Consider the following 24,704-nt stretch of genomic DNA (forward strand, 5'->3'; position numbering starts at 1 on the left):
GAGCAACAGGGACAGAATCCTGTGCCCCAACCAGGACTAGAACCCAGTGTGCCGGCGCCACAAGGCGGAGGATTAGCCTGTTAAGCCACGGCGAGTGTTGGTTTTTTTTTTTTTTTTTTTAGATTGTAGATAGTATACATTAGTAACGCATAAAATAAGCTTAGTGGATTGCATGACCAATATTCTTTTTAAGCTAACAATATTGAAATGGAGTGTGTTACATATAGTGTGTCAAAAAATAATATGTGTAGTCATATATTATTTCATGAAACTTATTTCATTGGTGTGTGTATACAGAGTGGCATGTATTATAAAATGTGTTTTTACAGGGACTATATGGTAAAAAAATTTTGATAAACACTGTCTTAAGTGATGCTTTTAGTCAGTGATGGACCAATTGCCTACCACTCTCAGAAAATTAAGGTCAAAAGTATATTTTATATTGAGCTTTTTAATGTAAATTTTAAAAAAAGTAAGCTTACCTTCCTGACTCTTAAAGAGAGAAAGAGAGAGGGAGAGTGTGTCTGGCTAGAGATGGGAAATAGTCCCATGACAACAGTGATTTTCTTATGCCTCATTTACAATGTAAGTACCATAATGTTACTCATAAAGAAAATTAGCAACTATCTCCCAGGGAAAACTGTCATTTGCTTCAGATTATCTCATTAATAGATTAGGAGGTAGTGTTAATCATCAGTAAACTTTGAAAACTGCAAAATCACTTTATATAATTTGTTAATTTATTTGAAAGTTATCTGTATATCAGAAGACTCATTGTTATATGAAAGAAGCAAATTTATTTCCTCCCAGAAGTTCTAACAGTATGCTATTTATTTAGCACCTCAGATTGTGCAAATCACTCATTTTATCCAACTTTTTTTTTTTTTTAATTTATTTGACAGGTAGAGTTAGTGAGAGAGAGAGAGAGAAAGATCTTCCTTCTGTTGGTCCACTCCCCAAATGGCCGCTACAGCCAGCGCTGTGCCAATCCAAAGCCAGGAGCCAGGTGTTTCTTCCTGGTCTCCCATGCAGGTGCAGAGGCCCAAGCACTTGGGCCATCCTCCACTGACCCCCTTCCCCCGCCCCTGGGGCCACAGCAGCGAGCTGGGCTGGAAGAGGAGCAACGGGGACTAGAACCTGGTGCCCATATAGAATGGCGGCACTGCAGGCGGAGGATTAACCAAGTGAGCCATGGTGCCGGCTACATCCAGCTTGTTTTAAATATCACATTTCTGGCATTAAACCTTAAAAAGATTTAATAATGAAATTATTGGTAGATAGCTATAAGGATACTTCAAAAAAATTCGTGGAAAATGGAATTAAAAGATAAATCAAAAAAGTTTTTAATCTATGTGTAGTTTGATGCTAGGTGTTGTCCAGGAACGTTTTGGAGACCCTCACAATAGATAGCTTTTGCAAACCTGACCTGTTTGCCAAAGGGCTAGTCTTTAAGTGGACAGAAAACATGCTTAGAGAGAAACATGTTAAGGAATTAAATTATTAATTATTTTAATGTCCTAATGAATTAAAATCATTCTTGCTTAGACCTCAAGCAATTTTTAATCTGACAGTGTTTTTGTTTAATTTTTTTAAGCCAGAAATTAAACTTAACCTCCATGTTTATCTCAGGAAGAATCTGTGTTTCTATATGTTCCTTTTATCTATACCTTAGTGTAAGAAAATAATCATCCTACCCCTATTTAAAGTATGCAGTGTGGCCATTCAGATAGTGGATTGATTTTTTTTCTTGTGTATTGTAAAAAGACTAATACACCTGTGCCACATTTCCTAAGAGTTATTTCAGTGGTTCTCCCTCTTTAGATAGTCTAAAAATAATTGGATGCCTTTATTTAAAATCACAGTTCCCGAGTTTCATCCTCCACTGATCTTGATTTTCTGGGTCTGGGTAGGTACTAGTAATCTGCTTAGCTGTTAAATCCATAGATTCCAGAAACCAGACTGGTTGAGTTTAAATACCTGCTCTACCATTTAACTAACTCTGTAACCTTGGGTAAGTTACTGCATTGTAATTCCAGTTCTCATCTGCACAGTGGGGTAATAATCGTATCTGCTTTATAGTTTTTTGTGAGATTTAAATGATAGCACTATGTTTTAACTATTATCACTTTATTTTATAAATAAGGATGTCAGATTCTTATGATGAAAAGCACTGCATTATGAATAGGAAAGTCAGTTAAGGATTGACTTAAGAGCATCTAGTATTGACCTTTAAAACTTTTTCCAACTACTCTTAAGACCTTGAAGTAAATCTTAGATTTGGTCTTATGAAGCTGGCACATGATTAAGCCAACAATATAATTTGAAAAGTAAAAACTAATATTAATTGCATTCAAGTACAAATAATATATTGACCAGAGAGAACACTTACTCTTATCCATAAGTAGTTTGGATTATTCAGTTGAAATACAGAGGAAATTATTGGATTTTTTTATATTGGTTTTTTTTTATTCTTTTTACTTAATAAATGTGAATTTACAAAGTGCAACTTTTGTATTATTGTGGCTTCCCCCCCCAAACCTCCCTCCCTCCCACGGCCCTCCCCTCTTCCACTCCCTCTCCCATCCCGCCCTTCATCGAGTTTCATTTTCAATTACCTTCATATACAGAAGATCAACTTGGTATATACTAAACAAGGATTTCAACAGGCTGCCCTCACACAACCACACAAGGTATAGGGTATTGTCTGACTAGTAGTGTTGTTTTTAGGTTTCATAGTAAAACACATTAAGGACAGAGATCCTACGTGGGGAGCCTGTACCCAGTGACTCCCGTTGTAGATTTAACAATTGGCACTCTTATTTATGGCGTCAGCAATCACCCCAGGCTCTTGCCTCTGGAAGCCACTTGAGTTCACCAACTCTGAACTTGTTTAGTCAAGGCCGTATCACAGTGGAGGTTCCTTCCTCCCTTCAGAGAAAGGCACCTTTGTTGGATTTTTAAAAGCTTTTAACAATTATTGAAAATGATTCAGAAATTAAATATTATATCCTAAATGTTAGGACTTTGGTTATTTAAGTTATTGTGTAAAATCTAAGTTACTTATGACAGGTAAATTGACTAATTTTTTTTAAAATTTTGTAATGGAATACTATTAGAATCACAAGTGAATCAGTTTTCCTAATAAATGATTTTTATTATTTAATACTAACTTTTCGCAAAATCTCTTTCTTTTAATTTGATATTTTTTAAAGATTTATTTATTTATTTATTCGAAAGTCAGAGTTACGCAGAGAAAGAGAGAGGTCTTCCATCTGCCTATTCACTCCCCAATTGGCCACAACGGCCAGAGCTGTGCTGATCCGAAGCCAGGAGCCAGGAGCTTCTTCCCGGTCTCCTACATGGTTGCAGGAGCCCAAGGACTTGGGCCATCTTCTGGTTTCCCAGGCCATAGCAAAGAGCTGGATTGGAAGAGGGGCAGCCGGGACTAGAACTGGTGCCCATATGGGATGCTGGCACCACAGGTGGAGGATTAACCTACTGCGCCACAGAGCCGGCCCCAATTTAATATTTAAGAGAAATCTAATATGATATGAATTCCCTTTTGTACATAGTTGTGACAGAATAGCCATAGAAAGTATTTTTAAAACTTAACTATGTAAAGTATCAAAAAGATAAATTTTAAGATAATTTAACTACCTTAATTACCTTGACTCAACCCTTCACTGGTATCCAAGAAAATGTCTAATGCAATATCTAGTTATTTCCATTCCACATGTGTGATTGATTCTAAAGGCTACTTTGCAGAGAAAATCCAGGATCCATTTGCTAAGACTTACATGGTAGTACTGTTTTCAAAATCAGCATAAATTCATACCTTAACACACCTCTGAAAAACATATTTTTCCATCTAACCAATGGAGAAATTAAATAATAAATAAAGCACTACCTTTAGTATAACAAATTGAGTCCAAAGATAAAATTAGAGTATTTTAACTGCCTCACTGTATTAATGGCTTTTTGAGTGTATCATTATTTTGAATTGCTGCCTCCTAAAATGAATGTCTTTAACCTCAGTTTTTCTTCAGTTTTAATAGAGGTTTTACTTACCCCTTCAAAATCTTTAAATTTTTGAAATACAGTGCATTGAGAGAAATATTTTTAATCACATGATAGTAAAATATATTATTTTTGTAATCAGGCTTATTTAGTTTTCACATCAAAAGTGATCATTTTATCCTCAGGTGTAGTCATTATTGCTGTGGTGTGATCAGAAGAAATAAGGAATGTTACTGTGTACAGTTTTAACAGATAATGTTATTTTAGTTTACAATATAAATTTTGAATTTACATCATGGATTTAGTGTTTTACTTAAAGTTTTACCATAAAATTTGGGGTCTTTTTATTAGAATGTATATTAATGTGATCCATTTTGTTTGGACCTATTCATTTTTACTTTCCTGTATTTTCTTTATTTTTTAATATATAATCTACTATATAGTTTGTATTTCTTTTGTTACTTTGTGTTCTGTTTTGAAATGAATAAATATCCTCCAGACTTACTGAATTTCTACCGAATGGACACAATTCAAGAAACTTAAAGTATGGAATGATTCATCATGTAATTTATCTGAGATTTGGTCGTGGAATACTTTTGATTTTTACAGAGCCTTCTGTATCACATATCTACATTTCTGCTTCTTGAGTTTAAGAGAGGTCCTTTTAATATTATAATTTAATGAAAATATAGGCTTATATATAAACTAAGTCCTAAGACTATAAGACATTTTCAATTTCTAGATTTTTTGCTTTGTTTAGAAAGATTCCTTGAAGAATATGACATAGTACAATTCTGAGTTCTGTGGTTTCCTCTACCAATTTGTCATCTTGGGTTACTTTACCTGTGTTCTAATTAGTTTGTATATGAATTGGAGAAACACCTTTTTTAGTCTAGGTTAATATGGCTTTGGTCCCTTTTATATGTAAGATCTTTGAATTTGTGTCTCTGCCATAGATAGTGTCATATGAGAGGTTAACTTGAGGGAGAGCTTAAACAGTTTCTTCCCAAGGGAATAAAACTTTTGTACCCAGTGCATTATGGCTGAAAAATCTCCTTTCTTATGAGTGTTGGCAGTGTGACCTGACAGTAATCTGAGCTGTCATGGTGCTTTCCTTTTCACCATTGGAGGCACTGTGCTTCAGTTATGTTTTTCAAATTCAGGATTCTAAGGAAGTTTTAATAAGGTGGGTTGTTTAAAAAAATTGCATCTGTTCTTATTATGGTGAACTTATTGGATTGATTCTATTTTGAAATTGAATTTTCAAGGCCATATATGTCTCTTAATATATAAAAGTGAGGGAGTAGAATGTATGACTTATTGTTGGCATAGTCAAAGTAATTATATTCCTCTACAAGAATTTTCTAATAGCTTCACTCTATATTGTGTGTGTGAATGGTAAATATCAAATGTACATAGAGGGGTTATATATATTATATGGATATTAAGTCACAAATATAACTTAAAAGTAAATTTTATTGTTAGAACTTGAGGGTCAAAATATTTTTATCTACAAAACATGTATAAGAGATAAGTCAATCATTTTAAGGAACATTTTTCTTTTCATTGTACATTTAATTCAATATGTTGTCCCCTATTTGTGAATTAATTTTTTTTGAATTTTCAAGCTCCTAGCTGCAGAGTACCAGAATGTTTTAGTAGCCATGCTGAACTGTAGTTCATAATTATATAGTGGTTTAAATGTAAGCTGTAGACTATACCTGGGAATTCTACATTAATCTAAGATCTTATTTTAAATCTATTAAATCAAAAACTTAACAAAATTCCCATGCAGCTCTTATGTACATTAATGTTTGAAAAATTGAAAAAAGTTTAGTACAACCTAAGTAGGTAAGCCTCTTGAAAGTGTTATTTTATACAGCTCATAAGCTGTCATAATTATTCATGATTTGGCTTCAAGACTATTCTGTTCTTTAAATATAAATATTTAGTGATTTCATGAATAATTTATGAGTAAAAAATGATAAGATTTCTTTTAGAGTATGTTTAGCTGCAGGAGTATGTCTTCGTTGTTCCTGTATATTTCTACAAACTACATGCAAAATGTACTCTTATTCCTTGAATAGTGAGATAGTTAAGATGTGAGTAAAAATTTCTCTGAACTTTGTCATGTGTGTAAATGAGAAATCTATGCTGTGATATTAACTATTACATCAAGTTCAGTGAAAAGCTCTGGAGCAAGTTTGACATGGGTGTCATAATAGCAGGCTATGCTACAAGAAGTTTACTTCTCACTGATGACTAATGAAAACCCACTAAAGGGCTAACATTGTTCTAAGATTACAGATAAAATAGAAGTTAAAAACAGTATCTAGTTTTAGAAGTATGTACCTAGTCAGTCATCCCACTGCTTTATCATCACCATTTCTTTTATAACTATTTTGACAAATTGAAATGTGTAGTTTCTTTTTTTCTTTTTTCTTTTTTTTTCTTTTTTTTTTTTTTTTTTGACAGGCAGAGTTAGTGAGAGAGAAAGAGACAGAGAGAAAGGTCTTCCTTTGCCGTTGGTTCACCCCTCAAATGGCCGCCACGGCTGGCGCGCTGCTCCGATCTAAAGCCAGGAGCCAGGTGCTTCCTCCTGGTCTCCCATGCGGGCGCAGGGCCCAAGCACTTGGGCCATCCTCCACTGCCCTCCTGGGCCACAGCAGAGAGCTGGACTGGAAGAGGAGCAACCAGGACAGAATCCAGCGCCCTGACTGGGACTAGAACCCAGGATGCCGGTGCCGCAGGCGGAGGATTAGCCTGTGAGCCGCGGTGCTGGCTGAAATGTGTAGTTTCCAATAAGTATCAGCTCTGCACTTCCACTTCAATACTGTGTCCTTTTTGCTAATCTGAAATTGTTAAATTTGAATTAAAGTACACATTCTCCTACTTTGCCATTTCTGTGAATCTGAAATTATATAGATACTTCTAATAAAGTTAATACTAATTAAATATCTGTGATAACTTTTTGCTAGTCTATTAGTTTGAACCATACTGCCATTTTTATATATCTAAATCATATCAGTAATTTCATATGATTCAATCTAATAATAAAGGCAATTTAAGGAGCTTCCTTTCTCTCCTTTTTTTCACTCAGTAACTATTAGGAATTATCTTGTAAACTACTTTTGCTTTTGTTTTTCTTTATTTTTTCAATAAAAGAAAGTATGTCATTTAAGAAAACAATGCCCTTATTGAAATAAATGAATATAACAAACATAGGATTGATAATCATTTATGAATCTTTGTTTTTCTGTTAAGATTTTTAAGATTTGTTTATTTATTTGAAAGGTAGAATGATAGAGGAAGTGAACTCTGCTGGTTCACTCCTCATATGGCCATAACTGCCTAGGGCTGGGCCAGGCTAAAGCCAGGAACCAGGAACTCCATCCAGGTCTCCCCCATGAGTGGCAGGGGCCCAACCACGTGAGCCATCTGCTGCTGTTTTCCAAGGCACATTAGCAGGGAATTGGATTGAAAGCAGAGCAGTCAGGACCCAGACCAGTGCTTATGTGGGATGCCAGCATTACAGGAAACAGTTTAACCTGCTGTGCCATTTCGCCAGCCCCAGTATGCTTTTTTTTTTTTTTTTTTTTTAGATTTATTTATTTATTTGAAAGACTGAGTTACAGAGAGGCAGAGATACCTCTTCATCTGCTGGTTTGCTCCCCAAATGGCCACAAAGGCCGGAGCTGGGCCGATCCAAGCCAGGAGCCAGGAGCTTCTTCAGGGTCTCCTGCATGGGTGCAGGAGCCATCTTCCACTGCTTTCCCAGGACATAGCAGAGAGCTGGATTGGAAGTGCAGCAGCCGGGTCTGAAACCGGCGCCCATGTGGGATGCCTTTTATCTGCTATGCCAAAGCACGGGCTCCCCCAGTATGATTTTTTAAATATCACAGTATAAACATTGCAACAAGACTTTCATTAATCTGAAACTTTTCCTCTGCATGTGTTTCCAATTTTGTTTCAGAAATCTTCTGTACCTTTTTCATAATAGATTACTTAGAAATAGCTTAAGTTATTTTTAGGAAAAATGTTAAATAAATTTAATGTATTAGGGAAACAGTATGATTTTGTAAGAACTAAAATTAGCTACTAACATTTTTGATATTGTTGACACTTCACTGTTTGAAACTTCAGTAATTAAATCAAGCTAGTATAATTATTGATAACTGAGAACCAATTATTTTGGCCTTTTGCCACTGTTACAAAGGTGAAATAAAATGAGCCATACAATTATGAAAGGAAATAGAGTTGCTATGCTGTCTGTAGAGGTGGTTTTTTTAAAGGCTACTAAATACATATTTAGAATTCATATAAATTTTATTTACATCTGTGTATGTTTTACATATGATTACAGTTCTTATATATTGGCAATTCCAGTAGCTAAACTGCATAGTTAGAATACCAAAGCAACAGCTCTCCAGGGGTGTATTTGTTCACCTACTAGGAGACTGTATGATGAAGTATTTTCTTAAAGATGATTTAGTAACCTGTGAAATTTAAGAGTGAGTTTCCAGATCTTTGTCATTCTGGGCTGAAAGTTAATAATGTTAAGAAAGTACCTGGATTATAAAGCCAACTGATAAGTGGAGGTATAATATGAAATCACTATTGTTGAAATTTCAGCTTCTTTTATACTAAGCCTGAAGTTCATACATCATACAAAGTAAATATCTCTTTTAAAATATAAACTGCAGAGCTTTCCTTGCTTTTTACTATTGCAGAAAAAAATTATTGTGAATTCAGTGTGTGTGAAAACAACTTCTGTTACCACAATTTGGGTGTTTTATATTATGTGTTATCAAGCTGTGTTTTTGTGTTTTATTTTAGCTTATTTGCACTAATCTTGATGAACTCAGGGAATTAATCACAAAAATCGAGAATGAACTCAAAGATCTGGAAAACAGTAGAAAAAAATCGGTAGGTGTTGATCCAAAAGTTCTATCTATTATTGTCAGCATTAAAACTTATTCCTGCTTTTTTCTAAAGCCTTTTAAAAATCTTGTTCTCCTGGATTACATGAAAATTTGCAATGAAAAACAGACACATTGTTTCTTTTATTTCTCCTATGTGATTCTAGTTTTCATTTTTAGTAGACAAAAATGGCGCCAGGACAAGTACATTAGTTTGCCTGGTTTATATCAGTATAGTTTTAGATACTTCCCAGTATACTGGTTGGTTGTTTTCTGACTGGTAGTTTTTGGGGTAATGTTTACCTTGTAAATATTATTAATAATTATATGCCTTTAATGGAAATTTCTTGCTTAGTAACATAAAATTTTAGCTGAGCACAAAAGCAGATATAAGTTGTTTAGTCTATCCCTAAATATTTTTGATATAAGCTTAACATTGTGACTTTTCTAAGAAACTTTTATCAGTTGAAAATTTTTAATGCTTAATATATATTCTAAATTCATAGTTAAATTTTCATTTCCTAATTTGATTCATAGGCTAGAATATAAGAGCATTACATTAATTCACCCAAAACATGGAAAAATGCACAATTATGTCATTTATTAAATCAGTAACATCTATTACCTGGCATTTATATAGTTGGGTTATATCACAGACTTGAGATGCAATTTCACACCAATAATAAATGGGGAAGACTTTAAACATAGAGGAAAGTCATCATTTAAACAATCCTTTATTTTTTTGCCTTAGGAATGTCATAAAGCCACTGTTATATCTGGTTAGAACATGTTAATATAAATATGTATAAAATATGATTAATGATTCAACAAGTTTGACCAGCAGATTTGTAGCAGTCATTTTATAATGCTGTTAGTAAAGACATATTGGTAGCACTCTTAAGTGAGTTGCTGAAGTACCGTAAAAATACCACCTTTTGAGGTTATTTAATATGAGGTTGAAACAGCCTTAAGAATTTCAGTTTTTTGTATGATTACCCCTGAGAATATCACTAATCTAAGAGATAGAGTAGTGTTCATAATAATAATCATCAGTTAGCAGCATTACATTCAATATGCAATCTGAGAATGTGGAAGATTATACAGTATATTCTAGAAATATTTCCATTAAAATGGCCTAAACCATTTTTGGACCCTTATGTTTTCATATATACCTTAGGTATATGGATAAATTTAAAATTTCCTGCTGTGGTATAATTATTCCTCAAACAGGCGTTTTTATTAGAATACTTTCTCTGCAGCCAACATTTTATGTTAATTTATTTTGTGGTCATAAAAGACTGATTCTGTTCTTTAAAAAGAATCAGCTTTTTCAATTCAAGGTGTTACAGGTTTTTTTTTTTTTTATTTTGCAGCTGTTTTCTTTCAATTAGGTGTCCATATTTCATAACTAAACAAAATTTTGCCACAATAAATTTCTTTCTTATGCTACAGTTAAATAAAAATTCCTTTAATTTGTTTGCATATTATAAATTAGAGTTTTTTATTTTAATGTATTATCTTAGGCATAACTGATTTACATACTTATATATGGTATTTATTATGGAAAAAAAACTTGCAAGCATTCTACAGTTTTTCCTCACTTGTCAGTGAAGTGGAAGTATATTGCTATCACAGGAACAAGTAGAAGAGTGAAGAAAATGTGAACTATAAATATTTGACTTTCTGGTCATTAGAGCATGTTTATCTGAAAATTTTTGATTGTGTATATGATTTAATTGGTTAGATTTTATATCTCCAAACCTTTAACTTGTCCGTGGCCACTAATATTTGCTTATTGGTTTTAAAATGTGTTTCCCAACTCATCCAGAAATAGAAATTATTGAAACAATATTTTTGCAGGTATAATCTTGTTGAGATAACCAACATATGCGCTATTTCTCCTTAAACTGCCTAAAAGATTATTTACATGAACCAGATTATCTCAACTAATGAAATGATCACACAGCATAAAGGAAATAAAATTTGCATCTTAGTATCACTTCTTATTTTTTTTACAAAAGTTAACAGTTGAATATAATAAAATGTTAGTTATGGGAATTAACTTTATGGAATGTTTGTATTAATATATAATATCAGTTTGTTTGGCATCATTTGAGAATAAGGTGTTCCACTTAACTAAATTTTCCAGATAACTTAAACCTTTGATACTAAAACCCTTATTTTTAATCATTTATTGGAAAACTTTTCTTCCTCCTTCTACTGTACTTAATGTAGTTTAACCCTTTCTTAATAACTCAAGGGTCTTCATTATAAAAATTAATAATTGTATTCTTACCCTAAAAATCTATTGATATCATAACTCTAAGTTCACCTAAAGGCTTTTACATTATATATTTTGAAGGATTTTGTTTGTGTTTTTGCTTTTGTTCTGTCTCTTTCTCTATTGCCAGGCTGTCTGTCAGCTGTTGTTTCTTGTGTTTGTTTCTTTACTTGCCCTAGCTGATACACTGTGGATTAAGAAAGCAGGTAACCATAGTTAACAGAATTGGGCTCACAGTTACAGACCTGAGGCTTTCTTAATAATGAAATGTATGAACTTGATGACAGTATTAACTATTGTGACTCATGAGTTTCCTTCACTATTATCAGTTGCTCTTCATAAGAGAGTATTACTATCAAAACCAAAACAGTATTTAGAGTCAGCAAGTCTGTTAGTCATCATCAACTTTCATAACTACAATAATGGCTTCAACAACAAAGAAGACATATTCCATATAAATATTTGATTGTTATGTTATTACTAAAGGTAAAAATTACATACATGATAGAGTAATTTAAATGGATTCATACAAACATCTTTTTTATTTTTATTTTTTATTTTGACAGACAGTGAGAGAGAGAGACAGAGAGAAAGGTCCTCCCTCCATTGGTTCACCCCCCAAATGGCCTCTACGGCCGGCGCTGTGCCAATCCGAAGCCAGGAGCCAGGTGCCTCCTCCTGGTCTCCCATGTGGATGCAGAGGCCCAAGCACTTGGGTCATCCTCCACTGCCCTTGGCCACAGCAAAGAGCTGGACAGGAAGAGGAGCAACCAGGACTAGAACCCGGTGCCCATATGGGATTCTGATGCTGCAGGTGGAGGATTAGCCAAGTGAGCCACCGTGCCAGCCCCTCATACAAACATCTTGCTGCTTCAGGTGGATGCTTCTCTTTGCGCCTTTCCAAATAGATTTTCCCACCAAAGCAACAAAGAATAATCATCTTGTTTCCTCACACATGTCTACATTACGTTTAAAAAGCTGGGCTTTTTTTTGTTTTGTTTTTAATTAACAGACTATTTTACAGTTTTGTTTACATAAAAATGCTTTTTTAGCTGCTCAAAGGTTTGAATTAGTTGTACTGTAAGATTTATAATCTTTTAAAATCTAGATACTTTAGTCATTTTTGCAAGACAGGTGGTTGCATTTATGATTAACAGGAAGAGAGGAAAATGCTTTAATTTGCTTGTGTTTATTCGGGTCAGTTGATCCTGTCACTTCATTTAGTTGGCTTAGACAAGAAAGACTCAGCAACCTTTCAGATTCTGCAGATAATTTTAAATTTACTTGATATTTGTTTAAAGTGAGACCTCTGGTTGAGATAACTAGAAGAACATACTTTAACTAAGTCCTTTAATTTTGTCTTTTCATTATTTAGGTCATAGGATTCTTTAGTGATCTAAAGGAAAAAATCACAGTGTTTTACTTTTGTAGTTTTAGTTAAGAGATAAAATTTGCACTTTGCTTAATTATTTGGGAAATACCCTAAAAGTCTAGGAAATTTTCCAGAAATGTAGAACTAAGATCTCAGTAAATTCACTTGATTCTGTGGTATGAAATTTGTTAAACATTACTGCTTTCTCAGTAATAAAAATTGGAAAATGTTACCACAGTTATATTTCAGTTGTTCATGTCAGCCCCTTTTTCCTCATATATGCCTAATTTCCTTATGCTTTATATCATAGTTTAGATTTTCAAGGAGGTTTCAAATTTCTCAAGTTAGGAAAAAAATCAGTGTAGAGATTGGATATAAGGAAAGTGAGAATTTAGTAAAAAAAAAAAAAATGTTACTTAGAAGAAAGAAATTGTGACCAGATTTTATGATGATAGATTGAAGTCATCAATATAGATAAACTAAAATTTTAAACATAAGACCATATATTTTTTAGTATGTATTTTCACAGACATGCACCTCACCATTGAGCAGGATATAAGACAGATTTCAGTTATTTCTGAATTTTCAAAAATGTATAAAGAAAGTTAGAAAACTGCTTGTACTCTTTGTTCCTGTGATACAGTTTGGGATTTAACTTTTATTCTTCCATTTCTTCATCTACCCTTGAAGGTAATTTGCTTAATATATGTTTAGCACACTACCCTGATAGTGGAAATTTGGAAACAGCCCAGAAGTCCAGCAGTAGGGAGACTAACCAAATAATAATATTAGTGTAGTGCTATATAGCTAATAAAATGAAATATTGGTGATTCATTGTTAACTATGTGGGAATATTTGTGAAATGTTAAATTTTGAGAACATATAAAATAGTATGTACATGATAATTATGCTATGTAAAAAGATATAATAAAAGGAATTGTGGGGATGAGCATTTGATGCAATGGTTAAGACCCTGCCTGGGATGCCCACATCTCATATCAGAGTTCCTGAGTTTGAGTTCCAGTTTCCTGCTAGATGATGGCTTGTGTTTGGATCTCTTACATGTAGGAGACCGGGATTGAGTTCCTGGCTGCTGACTTCAGCCTGGAACAGTCCTAGCTGTTGCAGGCAGATGGGAGATACCTTTCTCTCTGTTTCTCTTTCTCTCTCTGTCTGTCCATCCTCTTACCCCCATCTCTCTCAGCATTTCAACTAAATAAAAACTTTCATAAAAGAATTATAAAGGAATTTGAAGCAATGAACAAAATTAATCTTTATTATGTTCTTAAAATCATTAAATGCATAATATGATAATACTACTTTTCTTACCTAACCAAAGACTGTACATTAGCTAGACTAAACATTAGGTAAGTCAGAAGCAAGGTTAAGAGATCATGACATCCTCTTTTTTGGTCTTGAAGTTCTGTTTAAGCCAGTGATTATTAGGATTGATTATGTCCTTCCAAGAAACTTTGGGCAATGTTTGAAGACATTTTTGATTGTCATAGTTGAGTAAGTGGTACTGGCATTTAATGGATAGAGACTACCCCTGAACATCTTAAATTATAATGACACTGCAATGCACTTGACATTCCCCTGCATATGCTCGAATTTACTAAAAGCCCTATCATTTCATTCTATGTGCTGCTGCCAACTTATGGGAACAATAATACAAGTTGATGATTTGAAATTTAGGTAAGGGGCTGGCGTGGCATAGCAGGTAAAGTCACTGCCTATGAGACAATTACCAGTTTGTGTCCTGGCTGCTCCTTGCTAATGACCTGGGAAAAGCAGTGGAGGATGGTCCAAATATTTAGGCCCCTGCCACCCATGTGAGAGATCCTGAAGAAGCTCCTGGCTCCTGGCTTCAGCCTGGCCCAGTCTTGGCCATTGGCACCATCTGGGCAGTGAACCAATGGATAGAAGATATCTCTGTCTCTCTATCTTCCTCTTTCTTGTGACTCTGACTTTCAAATAAATAAATAAAACTTTTTTAAAAAAGAAATTTAGGTAGAAATCAGTGGAATAATAATTCCAGATCCTGTCATTTAGAATATTCTATCATGCTTCCAATTCAGATTTGTATTTGATACAATTTGAGAATCAAGTGTTAACTTTTATCCTTCATGATCCATCACATAGTTTAGAAAGATTCTTGACCTTAGCTTCAAATCTATGTCAGTTTTCTTTGATCCATTCTGGTTTATGTTCTTCCTAAAATATGTTCACCCTCTACCTTTTACCTTCCTTAGTGTAAGAAATGAAGAACTCACAATTAACTTGGTTACATATGTATTTTTAGAAATGTACATCTTAGGCTGGCGCTGCGGCTCACTAGGCTAATCCTCCGCCTTGCGGCGCCAGCACACCGGGTTCTAGTCCCGGTCGGGGCACCGATCCTGTCCCGGTTGCCCCTCTTCCAGGCCAGCTCTCTGCTGTGGCTAGGGAGTGCAGTGGAGGATGGCCCAAGTCCTTGGGCCCTGCACCCCATGGGAGACCAGGAGAAGCACCTGGCTCCTGCCATCGGAACAGCGCAGTGCGCCGGGGCAGCGCGCTACCGTGGCGGCCATTGGAGGGTGAACCAACGGCAAAAGGAAGACCTTTCTCTCTGTCTCTCTCTCTCACTATCCACTCTGCCTGTCAAAAAAAAAAAAAAGAGAAGGAAAAAAAAAAAAAAGAAAAGAAATGTACATCTTAGCCAGCGCCGTGGCTCAATAGGTTAATCCTCCGCCTGCGGCGCTGGCACACCGGGTTCTAGTCCTGGTCGGGGCGCCAGATTCTGTCCTGATTGCCCCTCTTCCAGGCCAGCTCTCTGCTGTGGCCCGGAGTGCAGTGGAGGATGTCCTAAGTCCTCGGGCCCTGCACCCCATGGGAGACCAGGATAAGTACCTGGCTCCTGCCTTCGCGGTGCGTTGGCCGCAGCGCGCCAGCCGCGGCAGCCATTGGAGGGTGAGCCAACGGCAAAAAGGAAGAGCTTTCTGTCTCTCTCACTATCCACTCTGCCTGTCAAAAAAAAAAAAAAAAAAGAAATGTACATGTTATTAAAAAGTCAAGACATAGTAAGGAATAACACAGATAAATGGGAGAATGTTGTCAAATCATATTACAAAACTTCATTTATTACATGAATTTCTGTGGACCCAAAACATAATTAATTACATACAGTAGAAGCTAGACCTTAAGGCAAAGAAGTTACTGTGCATTAATCTTATTTTCTAACACCTATAAAAAATTTTTACTTTATTATAATGAAGAATTATGGGATTTTTTTTCCTCTTCCCTATTTTATATCCCATTTTTTCATAGTGAGATATCAAATCAATTTTATTCTGTAGCCAGAAGTATATAGTACACAATCTGTGTTGTTACAGTTTAAGTTCATTCAGAGTCCTAAGTAAGCCATAACTAACTTTCTTTAATGACTATGGTTACAAATACTGCAATGATCTCTCAATTCTTAAAATTAGTTTTATTTAATATTTGACAATTACATTATTTATACAGAATATGTTTTTCTAGATTTCTGGTGAACTAATTAAAATTAACAAAAATGAAAACTACTCAAAGCTTTTAAAAATTAAAAAGACTTGAGAAACACAGTACAACAGTTAAAATAAGTTCCTTATCTTTCTTTCTTACAGAAAGTAAGTTATTCGTTAGGCAAATATTTCCTGAAGGTCTACTATGCATTATGTATAGTTTTAGGAACTTGGATAGGAATCGAAAGACTGAAATGAAGTACTTAATTTCAAGGAATTCACTCATAGAGTTTAGGATTTTATTCTCAACCCTAGAGATGAGCTTTCTATTTTAATCAAGTTAGTTGGACTAGACTGTCCTTTTATAAAAGATTTAATCTTTGGCCGGTGCTGTGGCTCACTTGGCTAGTCCTCCGCCTGCAGCGCCAATACCCTGGGTTCTAGTCCCGGTTGCTCCTCTTCCAGTCCAGCTCTCTGCTGTGGCCTGGGAGGAGAGCAGAGGAAGGACCGAGTGCTTGGGTCCCTGCACCCGCATAGGAGACCGGAAGGAGGTACCCAGCTCCTGGCTTCGGATCAGTGCAGTGCCGGCCGTGGTGGACATTGAGGGGGTGGACCAACAGAGGGAAGACCTTTCTCTCTGTCTCTTCTCTCACTGTCTATAACTCTCTCTGTCTCTCTCTCTTTCACTGTCTAACTCTGCCTGGCCAAAAAAATAAATAATTAATTAATTAATTAATTAATCTTTGATTTTCAAGCTCCTTTATCTAGAAGTCACCAAACATCCTAGATGCTTTCTCACTTCCCTTAATTACATGTTATGTAAGTTGTTTGGGAGTAAGGTGGAAGGGTAAATAATATATAAATTTTATGAACAGTCAAGTCTTAACTGACATGTTCAAAGTAATAGAAAGGAGAGCTAGATGACAGGAAACATGAACCAGAGCAATATATGATGGTAAAGCGAATAAATCTTCAACTGACCACAATCACTAAATTTTTGAGAATATATTATCCTCACTTCCCCATAGAAAGTCTTACTTATAGGCCGGCGCCACGGCTCACTAGGCTAATCCTCCACCTGCGGTGCCGGCACACCGGGTTCTAGTCCCGGTTGGGGTGCCGGATTCTATCCCAGTTGCCCCTCTTCCAGGCCAGCTCTCTGCTGTGGCCAGGGAGTGCAGTGGAGGATGGCCCAGGTGCTTGGGCCCTGCACCCCATGGGAGACCAGGAGAAGCACCTGGCTCCTGCCTTCGGTTCAGCGCGGTGCGCTGGCCGCGGCAGTCATTGGAGGGTGAACCAACAGCAAAAAGGAAGACCTTTCTCTCTGTCTCTCTCACTGTCCACTCTGCCTGTCAAAAAATAAAAAAATTTTTTAAAAAAGTCTTACTTATGAGGGTTCTTTTGGCACTTAATAACTACCCTGGTTTTTTTTTGTTTGTTTGTTTGTTTGTTTTTTATTTTTGACAGGCAGAGTGGACAGTAGAGGGAGACAGAGAAAAAGGTCTTCCATTTTGCTGTTGGTTCACCCTCCAATGGCCGCCACGGTAGGCGCGCTGCGGCCGGCGCACCGCGCTGTTCCGATGGCAGGAGTCAGGTGCTTATCCTGGTCTCCCATGGGGTGCAGGGCCCAAGCACCTGGGCCATCCTCCACTGCACTCCTGGGCCACAGCAGAGAGCTGGCCTGGAAGAGGGGCAACCGGGACAGGATCGGTGCCCCGACCAGGACTAGAACCCGGTGTGCCAGCGCCGCAAGGCAGAGGATTAGCCTGTTAAGCCACGGCGCCGGCCAACTACCCTGTTTTAACTAAGAACTCAGTTTTAACCTTTGTTAAGTGCTCACTATTTCTACTTCCTGCAGTTTGACATAGTTTGCATCCTATCAGGGAAACTTTCATGAAAACAGTACTTAAAAACTTACTTTCTTCTCAAGAATGTTCCAGTTAAAAGGCAAAGAAGTTGTATGATATTTTTATATCGAGCAAAGTGTTAATACTATGTATTCCCAGCGTGGAATAGGCTGCAAAAAGAATTGAACCAGGTGGCAGATGCTTCCTAGTATGGCTTTTATAATTTGCCTTAACTTTGTACTTACTAATCACACACATTTATTCAAATATAAGTAACATTTTAAGTATCAAATATGTTTCAAAATTGCCATAAATTAGTATTATCTGTAACAGTTACTTTAGCTACTTTCCACTGTTCCAAAAAATTGAATTTAAAACTATGCATGGTTTAAAGCCAAAAATGAACTTCATAGCATTCTAGTATTTTACATTAAAGGAGATACCAGAATCTTGGGAAAGAACTTCATTCACAGCCTTTTGTGAATTGGGAAAGAATATCAACAAAAAAACTGGAAGAACTGAATGCTAATAAAACTTTCCTACCATTTTACCAGACTCTTAAAAAAGAAAAACAATGATACCTTATATTTTAAAGGAAAATTAGCCTAGAATCCAGCAGAGAGCACAAAGGAGCCTAAATAGAGGACACAAGATGAATATACAAATGTAGTACATTAGAAAAAAGGCCTTGGGGCTGGCACTGTTGTGCATCGGGTTAAAGCCCTGGCCTGAAGCGTCAGCATCCCATATGGGCGCCAGTTCTAGTCCTGGCTGCTCCACTTCCAATCCAGCTCTCAGCTATGACCTGGGAAAGCAGAAGATGACCCAAGTCCTTGGTCGCCTGCACCCATGTGGGAGACTCGGAAGAAGCTCCTGGCTTCAGATCAGTACAGCTCTGGCCGTTGCAGCCATCTGGGAGTGAGCCAGCAGATGGAGGACCTCTCTCTGTCTCTACCTCTCTCTGTAACTCTTTCAAATAAATAAAATAAATCTTTAAAAAAAGAAAAGGCCTTAATGGGGAAAAAATTTTCTTGATGTGATTCTAACAAGTGATAACAACTGCTTAAGATTAAGACAGGAAATGTTTAAGGCAGATTTTTTTGACAACATGAAGCACTGAGAGACCTAGAGACCTCAGCAGTGCTTCAGTTGCTGTCTTAAAACATAATGCAGTAACTTGTTCAGTGACGTCTCGTGATACATAAATTATATTCATTATGTCATCAGGAAATCTGGAAGGCTAATATATTTTTAAGACTATTGTATCAATTTTTAAGATCTTTTGCATGTAAGAAGGAAACCTCAGTAATCTGAGAAACTTACTGGGAAGTTGAATACTTGTGGGCCTATTCTGTGCTAAATGTTGTGACAGCATGAGAATTTTTAACTGTAAAAGTTCTGTTTTATTATTTGTAGGTATCTTTTAACAGATTGTATATGGTTTAGGTACAATTCTTGGTTTTTGTTTTTGTTTTTGTTTTTGTTTTTGACAGGTAGAGTTATTGACATAGACAGTGAGAGAGAGAGACAGAGAGAAAGGTCCTCCTTCCGTTGGTTCACTCCCCAAATGGCCACTACAGCCGATGCTGCGCCGATCTGAAGCCAGGAGCCAGGTGCCTCCTCCTGGTCTCCCATGTGGGTGCAGGGCCCAAGCACTTGGGCCATCCTCCACTGCCCTCCCGGGCCACAACAGAGAGCTGGACTGGAAGAGGAGCAACTGGGACTAGAACTGGTGCCCATATGGGATGCCGGCGCCGCAGGCGGAGGACTAACCCAAGTGAGCCACAGCGCAGGCCCCTGTTTTGTTTTGTTTTGTTTTGTTTTAAGATTTTATTTATTTATTTACTTTGAAGGCAGATTTAGAGAGGCAGAGACAGAGATCTTCCAGCTACTGGTTCACTTCCCAAATGGCCACAACAGCCATGGACTTGAACTGGCACCCGTATGGGATGCTGGTGTGGCATCGCAGACTGCTATGGCACAGCACCAGTACCAAAGTTTTTTTTTTTTTTTTTTTTTTTTTTGACAGGCAGAGTTAGAGAAACAGAGAGAGAAAGGTCTTCCTTTTTCCGCTGGTTCACCCCCCGAATGGCTGCCACGGCGGTGCGCTGTGGCCGTTGCGCTGGGCCAATCCGAAGCCAGGAGCCAGGTGCTTCCTCCTGGTCTCCCATGTGGGTGCAGGGGCCCAAGCACCTGGGCCATCCTCCACTGCACTCCCAGGCCACAGCAGAGAGCTGGACAGGAAGAGGAGCAACCAGGACAGAATCCAGCGCCCCAACCAGGACTAGAACCTGGGGTGCCGGCGCCACAGGCGGAAGATTAGCCTAGTGAGCTGCGGCGCCCGTCAAAGATACAGTTCTAAGAATATACTGATATTCCTTTCCTCCTTACCCCGCTACTTTTCTGCCTGACCCCACCCCTCACCACATGCCCTCCCACCTTCTAAGTTAGTCCCAGTCTTACTTTCATTTACATGGAACTTTATGTCCTGATGATGCCAAATAAACATAGCATTACTTAGTTGTTTGAATTGTGCTGAGAATTGCTTGAGAATCCATCTTTCTGATAGCATGTACATTTGATAAAATTTTATCAACTTGTTTGTACCTGCCAGTTTCTTGAAAAGGACCAAATTCAGATACTCAGTGGTTTATTTCTATTTCAGAGTTTTGTCTTTGTGAATGAAAATGGTAACATATATTCTGTTAAATATATATTGTTAAATTTTATTCCCTAGTAATCGTGAGCTTCCTCACAAGGAATGTGGTCTGTCATCCAGTTTTCCCCTCTGTCCAAAACAAGACTCATCATTTTTATAGCTGTGTACCTTCTTCTATTTAAGTCATAATTTTAGGTTATTATAGAAATGTATGCACTTTTCAGTGTATTCAATTTTAGGTGCCTTTAAAATAAGGTGTAAATGCTTTCCTATAACATAAAACCAGGACTTTTTTAAAGTTTTTTTTTTCAAAAAAGATTTATTCTGTTTATTTGAAAGGCAGAGTTAGAGAGAGATGGAGTTCTTCCATCTGCTGGTTCACGCCCCAAACAGCTAAAGTGGTCAAGGCTGGGCCAAGCTGAAACCAGGAGCCAGCAGCTTCATCTAGGGTCTCCCACATGGGTACAGGGGCCCAAGCCCTTGGACCATATTCCACTGCTTTTCCAGATGCATTAGTAGGGAGCTGGATTAGAAGTGGAACAGCTGGGACTTGAACTGGGGAGTGTATGGGATGCCTCCATCACAGGCAGCAGCTTTACCAGCTATACAACGACAACATCCCCTAAGGGTCTTCATACTAACAAAATGAATGTGATACTAGGCCGGCGCCACGGCTCAGTAGGCTAATCCTCTGCCTTGCGGCGCCGGCACACCGGGTTCTAGTCCCGGTCGGGGCACCGGATTCTGTCCCGGTTGCCCCTCTTCCAGGCCAGCTCTCTGCTGTGGCCAGGGAGTGCAGTGGAGGATGGCCCAAGTGCTTGGGCCCTGCACCCCATGGGAGACCAGGAGAAGCACCTGGCTCCTAGCTTCAGATCAGCGCGGTGCGCCGGCCGCAGCGCGCCCACCGTGGCGGCCATTGGAGGGTGAACCAACGGCAAAAAGGAAGACCTTTCTCTCTGTCTCCCTCTACTGTCCACTCTGCCTGTCAAAAAAAAAAAAAAAAATAATGTGATACTATATCCGTAAACTGAATATGCAGGAATATGTGAATGTGATGATAGTTTCTCTAGATAAGCAATAACAGAGAGAAGGGGTAAATACTTACTGAATGTGGAATTACCTTTCCATTTCATATTACTTTTAGACTAAGGAGAATGTAAGATAGTTTATTTAAGATACTTAATAACAGTTAATTTTATTTGTGTCATTTTTTATACATGGTTAGATTATTTGCATACAACCTTTGGATATTGTTACTGATTTTGAGACATCTTTGTATAGGGATCCACTTGGCTTCTCTAGAAATTACTTGCATTTTATTTAAAAAGCATAATATATTGATGTGTAATCCCTTTTCCACCACAGGATTTATGTATATGACAAGAACCAAGTCTATAATAAAAAATAATTTGTTTTGATCCGTGTTTTCTGTTTTCTAATGACATTTTTAAAGAAAAGCATATAGGAAAGTAGCAGTCATACTTTTATTATATCACATTTTTGTATTCATCAAAAATTTTAAGTCAGTGTGAAATTATGTATTGATCATACACAAGATTTTATTTATAGCAGTCATACTTTTATTATATCACATTTTTGTATTCATCAAAAATTTTAAGTCAGTGTGAAATTATGCATTGATCATACACAAGATTTTATTTATTTATTTGAAAGGTAGAACAACTGAGAAGGAAATAAAGAGAATCTTCCATTTACTACTTCATTTCTCAAATGGCTACAACAGCCAGGTCTGAGTGAGGTCAAAGCAAGAAAGTAGGAATTGCATCCTGATCTCCCACACGGGTATCGGGCCCAAGTACTTAGGCCATCTTTCACTGCCCTCCTAGGCACAGTAGCAGGAAGCTAGATCAGAAGCAGAACATTGGTACTCAAACCGATACTTCTGATTTGGGCTTCCGGTTTCACAAATGGTAGCCTAACCCACTAGACTACAGTGTGAACCCTGTATTTGTTATTTTTGACTAAAATGTTTTTATCATCTTCACAATGCCCTCTCAATTTAATAAAGCATTGTTTGTATAATTACATATGATTTTTGATTTTTCATTATATAACTGCTGATACATATTTTGTTTAGATAAAAAAGTATAAGAAAATCTATCTAAATACCTGGATGGTTTGTATGAACCAGAACTCTCACCTAAATTTAATAAATCTAGAATTTATTTATTTTGCTTTTTTTCTTCCTTGTAGGTGTCCAATGTCCCCAGCATCAGTAGATTGCCAACTCCCTCTCCTTGCAACATCCCAGCCAGTTTTATGCTGGTGCTGTCATACCCATCCCAGATTACTGCAGCAGAATGGAGTTGTTCTTTAGTTATAAGGTAAGTTTCCCTCCCCACTCATTTCACATACATAGAGATGCAGCTTTTCATTTTATAATATTGTGTAGTTTTGTAAGTTTTTTAAAGTTGCTTTCCCTTATGATTCCTTAGGTTATTAATGTATCACACTCAAAAACTTATAAAACTGCATAATATAATAAAGGGCTTACTTGTGACAATAGACCAGCTCCTTTTTGTAGTAATCTCTAAGTGGTGAGAAGACCACCACTGTTTGGTAGTTGGGACATCTAGGGAAAGGGAGCTGGCAATCTGCAACTGCTGTGGACATTGGATGTGAAAGCAATGAAAGGTAAGCTTCAAATTTAGATGTATTGTTTGCTTTTGGTTCCACGATGCATGCTTGAAATTCATAGTTTGCTTAATGTTCAACTTTATAGTAGTTTCGTAAAAGAAAATATTACTCTTTTTTAAAAAGAGCCATCAGTAAATAACTGTGTGAATTAATATGTTTACATATTTCACTGAGATGATCTTAGCAAATATTTTTTATCCCTGAAAACAGTGATAATTCTAGTATGGGAAATAAGTCACTTGTCTCCATATTCACCATAATTGGCTATATATATATAATATATAATACTTATATGTTAATATGATATTTTATATTTACATTATATAATATTAATATAATTTTAGATATTTAAAATATGAAAATAATTTAAATATTAATATGGATTTAGATAATATATAATATTATATATTATATATATAATATTATATATATAACTGTTTATATATAAAGTCTAGACTAAGATACATAAAGCTTATTAAATAAGTTTTAATTGGAGGAAGTTACAGCACTGCTGCACAAATGACGTTTTACTAATCAGTGTACCTACCATCTTTATCTTTTGTTATTTTTTTTTTAATATTTATTTATTTGAGAGGTAGAGTTACAGACAGTGAGAGGGAGACAGAGAGAAAAACCTTCCATCTGCTGGCTCATTCCCCAAATGGTCACAATGGCTAAAGCTGGGCCAATCCAAAGCCAGGAGCGAGGAGCCAGGAGCTGCTTCCTGGTCTCCCACATAGGTGCAGGGGCTCAAGCACTTGGGCCATCTACTGCTTTACCAGGCCATAGCAAAGAGCGGGGGCAGTAGAGCAGCAGCCGGGACTCAAACCAGTGCCCATATGGGATGCCAGCGCTGCAGGTGGGAGATTAACCTGCACCACAGTGCTGGCCCCTTGATTATATTTATTTATTTATTTATTTATTTATTTATTTATTTATTTTTGACAGGCAGAGTGGACAGTGAGAGAGAGACAGAGAGAAAGGTCTTCCTTTTGCCGTTGGTTCACCCTCCAATGGCCGCCGCAGTAGCGCGCTGCGGCCGGCGCACAGCGCTGATCCGAAGCTAGGAGCCAGGTGCTTCTCCTGGTCTCCCATGGGGTGCAGGGCCCAAGCACTTGGGCCATCCTCCACTGCACTCCCTGGCCACAGGAGAGAGCTGGCCTGGAAGAGGGGCAACCAGGACAGGATCGGTGCCCCAACCGGGACTAGAACCCGGTGTGCCGGCGCCGCAAGGCGGAGGATTAGCCTAGTGAGCCGCGGCGCCGGCTCTTGATTATATATTAATCAATGCAGATTTTTTTTTTAAGATTTATTTATTTACTTGAAAGAGTTACACAGAGAGAGGAGAGGCAGAGAGTGAGTCTTTCATCCGCTGGTTCACTCCCCAGTTGGCTGCAATGGCGGGAGTTGTGCCGATCCGAAGCCAGGAGCCTCTTCTGGGTCTTCCACGTGGGTGCAGGGGCCCAAGGCTT

The 24,704-nt window shown here is 37.2% G+C and overlaps 1 protein-coding gene across 1 annotated transcript in view; it reads left to right on the top strand.

The window, feature by feature from the left end:
• BRD10 (bromodomain containing 10) overlaps nt 1-24,704 on the top strand; it is a 118,083-nt gene that overhangs the window by 76,416 nt on the left and 16,963 nt on the right. The window contains exon 5 of the mRNA XM_062208285.1: nt 8,854-8,943. Within this exon, the coding sequence (XP_062064269.1) occupies nt 8,854-8,943 (90 nt within the window). The remainder of the gene's footprint in view (nt 1-8,853; nt 8,944-24,704) is intronic.

The sequence above is a fragment of the Lepus europaeus genome, chromosome 12, assembly GCF_033115175.1.
Source record: "Lepus europaeus isolate LE1 chromosome 12, mLepTim1.pri, whole genome shotgun sequence".
NCBI lineage: Eukaryota > Metazoa > Chordata > Mammalia > Lagomorpha > Leporidae > Lepus > Lepus europaeus.